The sequence below is a fragment of the Mesitornis unicolor genome, unplaced genomic scaffold (assembly GCF_000695765.1).
Source record: "Mesitornis unicolor isolate BGI_N332 unplaced genomic scaffold, ASM69576v1 scaffold16264, whole genome shotgun sequence".
In the NCBI taxonomy this organism is placed as follows: Eukaryota; Metazoa; Chordata; class Aves; order Mesitornithiformes; family Mesitornithidae; genus Mesitornis; species Mesitornis unicolor.
This window is the reverse complement of record NW_010180919.1, coordinates 1-4,472: the sequence shown is the minus strand read 5'-3', so window position 1 is coordinate 4,472 and position 4,472 is coordinate 1. Positions and strand designations below refer to the sequence as shown.

Here is a 4,472-nt window from a genome sequence, read left to right as displayed (position 1 = left end):
GGCGTCAGCCAATCAGCGCGGGGAGGGCGGAGCGGGCGGCGGGGACCTAAACGCTCTCTGCCGCCCCCTAACGGCCGCTCCCAGAGCTGGTCTGTCGCGGCCTCCCCAACAACCAATCGCGATCAACGCTGCAAACGTCGCTTCTACCCCTCATCAGACCCCGAGAGCGACCCCCGACTTTATTCAGCAGGTTGGGCCGTTACAAGTCAGCATGTGCAGCATTAAAAAAAACTCAAACCAGTTCCCATAAAAAAGAACATTGAAGGACCCCTCAAATGGCAGCTTGCACCTAAAAGGAGATCTGTGTTCATGAAACCCAGAGTAGGAGCTCCCTAAAATTAGATAGGAACATATCCTAGGCGTCCTAGGATATCCTTGAGTGTCCTTCTGTAGGAGGGACCAGATATCCCAGACGGGGCATGGTACATCCTGTAGGATCCATGGGTATGAAGCAGCAACTGCTTCAGGACCACTATCCCATAACCCTTTAGGTTATTGGGCAAAGGGGACAAGGGTTTAGAAAGCCAGTGCAACATCACAGCTGATTATAGAGTATTGCTGCTGACTCTTTGGGTCAGAAATCATGGCACAGAGTAACTTCAGGTAGCACTTGCACGGGACCACATAGGAGGCAGCTATTTCTGCGGAGCTAACTGTTCAGCAGTAGGGTTCCAGTAAAGGGACTGGTGCAGCTGGGCAAAATGAGTATTTGGGGGGGTGAAGGATTTACTGAGCTGGCCATGGGGGGACCTTTAAAAGGAATGAACAAACTGCAAACACCAGAGAAGATCCAAAGTAGGTATGGAACAAGTCCCCCAAAATAAGCCTGATTAGCAAGAGCCCCATTTTCAAACCTACCCACTACACAGAGGGTAAAGAGGACAAGTGTTGTGAACCCCATGAACTAGGATCTCCACCCTTCAGAAGTAAGTGCTTCAGAAGAACTTTTCCCCTCCTGCCGGTCACCGAGAGAAGCAGAGGCCAAGCTCACTCGTCCCCAAGAAAGGCCACTTGGGAAAGCATGCTCTCCCATGCAGGGGACAGCACAGAGGGAAGTTTCATTTCTGATTCTTAGCATGATTTCCTGAACTAAGAACCAAGGTGGAGAGAAACACAGAGAGACCCTCAGCAGGATGTGGTTACAGACTCTTTGGAAAGGAGATTTGGTGGCAATAGCCTGCCTACCTGCCTCTTCCTTACATGGAGGTTCAAGGTTTTGTAAATTCATACGGCATTCATTCAGTCAATTCTGGATCCCCAACTACACAAAGCTCTCATCCCAGCCATTGTCCACTATGAGTCCACCCTCCCTCCCCCAGAGATGCAAATTGCCCAGATTAGGTCAATAGGAACATCCATTTTAAAAAACAATCACAAAAACCCTTACTGCTCTCTACAACACATGCCCTCCCCAACTCCGATACAGGGTGAGATCCCACGGATAAAACATGATCCAGTCAGGTCTTTGGCTCTGGTTCCTGACACAGTTCCTCATACACTTTGCAGGTGAATTTCTTCCTGCTCCTTGCTGCTCTTCTCCCCTGGATGGAAGGAGCACCAAAGGTTAAATGCCCAGGCACAGAAATGGAGGTGCAGGGGCTGCCTACACACCAGTCTCATTTCTTTCGCCGCTTTTGACGTTAGGATCCTCTTGCACTTTTCTCATCTCCAGCCCTTTCACCCACGTGTAAGCAAAGGAGCCTCCCAGAACCATCAAGTTACTCGTCCACCACAACAAGCTCTTTGTCTCTTCAAAGTAGATCACGGCCAGCACTGTTTGGGCACAGGCCTTGGCTGTCCCAGACACGTTGTGGGTGAGCGGGCTGGTGAACTTAATCTGAAGTCCGGTCACATAGCCAATGGCAAAGCCAAACACTCCTCCCAAGATCATCATGCCCCAAAAACTGGGGCTCCCCAGCTTGTCGAAGTGGTAGAGGGTGCGGAACTCGCCCAGCAGCAGCATGAGGGGGAAGAACAAGACACAAGCATTGACGTTGTTGTAGAAGGTCAGGCGCCAGATGCTACCATCCACCACAGGCAGCACCTTCTTGGTGTAGATGGCATTGAGTGAGACACAGAGGCTTGCTAAGATCCCAAAGAATATACCTGTCCATGACAGAGTGCCCTCTGCTCCTTCCTGGTCAACACCCAGCCAGAAGCCACCTGCAACCAAACAAATCAGACATCATCTGCACAACTGCTGAAGGACTCAAAACCATACAAGGTCAGCAATTCATTATCTACCTTACACTGAAAAACCACAACCACAAGCAGAGACAGGCATAAGGGCTTCCTCTTTCTTTCCAAAAGTGTCATGACTAACATCCTGGGAAGATTTACTTTGGGAGTGTGGTTAATTTGCTGTGCTATCATTCAATCTCAGAGGACTGATTCCCACACTGAGCAGGTGATTATATAGACTAATATTCCAAAGAGCCATGAACTAAAGTTAAAGCTACTCTTTGTGTATAAGTCATTTTCACAAGGAGACTGTGATTTTTTTTAATTGAAAAGGCAGCAAACTGACACACAGGTAGCAAGAACTATTCCTCAAGGTCGTTGGTTTTTTTAGAAAAGAAAGGCTTCACTGCGCTGTTAACTGGCACTGGAAGGGAAAGAAAGGTCAGAAAAGAAGATGGAAAGGTAATGAACACATGAATATAATATTAAGAAACTTGATTAAAAAAAAGATCAGAAGGTAGAAACTGAGTGCAGTGTCTTCAACACGTTAAACTCCTTTGATGGGTAATGCACTCCTCAACCACCTCCAGAACCAGAGCTACAGGCTTTGTGTCTCCAGGGCAAAGAGGGAGACCTCTCCCTATCCAGCTCAAATGCAAAACATAAGAAGGGAGATGAGCTACTAAAGGAGCACTGCATCGCCTCTCCATTAGCTGCTTCATGTTGGAGGCTGCCTGAGAAGTTGCCTACAAAGCAGCTAATGTGCTTCAAACTAAGCCCAAACACAAATACGTTTAATACACAGACAGGAAGGGCTCTGTGTCAGGCCACAGAAGATGCTCAGCTATGCTGCTATAGGCACACAGGCAATGCTCCCACAGCAAAAGGAGGTGGTGCCACGGGGACAATGTCTTAGAGAAACCCTGTAAGGCTGGCAGATGCCGTAGTCCTAGGCAATATTCGAACACAAGACTAGCTGAAGGCAACTGTTTGCATCAGTTGGGTGGAAAAAACAGTAGTTCTGTTCCTGTTCACCTTCTCTATGGTCAGGAGACTCTCATCTCACTTTCATCCAAGTCCATCTACTTGTCTAAGCACCAAAGTGAACACATGGCCACCTGGAAGTGGAATGAAATCAACATTTCACCACCCTTGGCATTTCAATGGCCCTCCAGTGGCAGGTAGTTTTTGGCATAACCGATGCCTTTGGAATGAAAGGCTCATAAGCAATTCCCATTAAGTTAGTCAATGCCCTGCCCTACCTTCGAACCACACAACCAGCCCTTCTAGTGATGTTTTACACTTGGCTTGATCAGCTAACCTTTCATCACATGCATTCAGCCTGTCTGAATTGGCTGGCTCTGTTGTATGTTCCCAATGGTGCTGATATAAATACTGTTATTGTTACCAAAGTTAATGATCAACAAGCACTTGAGAAGAGGGAGAAAGCCACCTGTTGCTTTATGGGCTTTGAGGAAAAAGAAAAAAAGGGAAGGCGAGTTAAACTTCATTAGAGAGTAGAGTTTTTAGTGCTCAAAGGAAAAAGGGAGCCATGGTCAAGAAAGAGTAGTTTCCTTTCTTAATGAGTCACCTACACGCTCCAGACATGCAAAGCAAGTTGCCCAAGGCAAAGCAAGGCACAAGCCCTGAGCTACCCCCCATCACCAGGGAGCCGCCATAAACACGGGGATGGTTTCACAGAATCACGTTATGGCTTGGGTTGGAAGGGACCTTAAAGATCACCCCCCACTAGACCAGGTTGCTCAAAGCCCTGTCCAACCTGGCCTTGAACACTTCCAGGGAGGGGGCACCCACAGCTTCCCTGGGCAACCTGTGCCAGTGTCTCCCGGGGGGAAGACACCCCACCTCCAGCTCTCCAAGGCTGTGGGCCCAGCCACGGGGTGGGTGCAGCCCCCTCCCGCTCCCCCTCACCTATGATGACTCCGCAGGCGAGGAGGGCGTAGAGGGAAGTGGTCTGCTTGAGAAGCAGGTAGGAGAGCAGCACATTGAAGACGGTGGTGAGGGAGCGCCCCGCGTTGTAGAAGGCCACGCCAACGTGCTTGAGGCAGAGGTTGTTGGAGGTGACCATGCCGATGAAGACAATCGAGAGGGGCAGGACGCTGCGGGACACCTTGGGGTCGAGGCGGAGGGTGGGCAGGCCAGCGCAGGGGGGCCCACAGGCCGCCCCTAGGCTGAGGCCCAGGCAGAGGGCGGCTGTTAGGGCACACTGGAAGAAGGTGACGAAGATGGGGGCATCGAGGCGCAGCGAGGGGCTGTCCAGCAGATACTTG

The 4,472-nt window shown here is 49.9% G+C and overlaps 1 protein-coding gene across 1 annotated transcript; it reads right to left on the bottom strand.

The window, feature by feature from the left end:
* Positions 1-1,369: 1,369 nt before the first annotated feature.
* SLC35C1 (solute carrier family 35 (GDP-fucose transporter), member C1) lies at positions 1,370-4,465 on the bottom strand (the record flags this gene model as incomplete). The annotated part of the gene is made up of 2 exons (XM_010183253.1): positions 1,370-2,163; positions 4,114-4,465. Coding segments are annotated over 2 exons (912 nt in total), but the record flags the coding sequence as incomplete, so codon positions are not given.
* Positions 4,466-4,472: the final 7 nt, after the last annotated feature.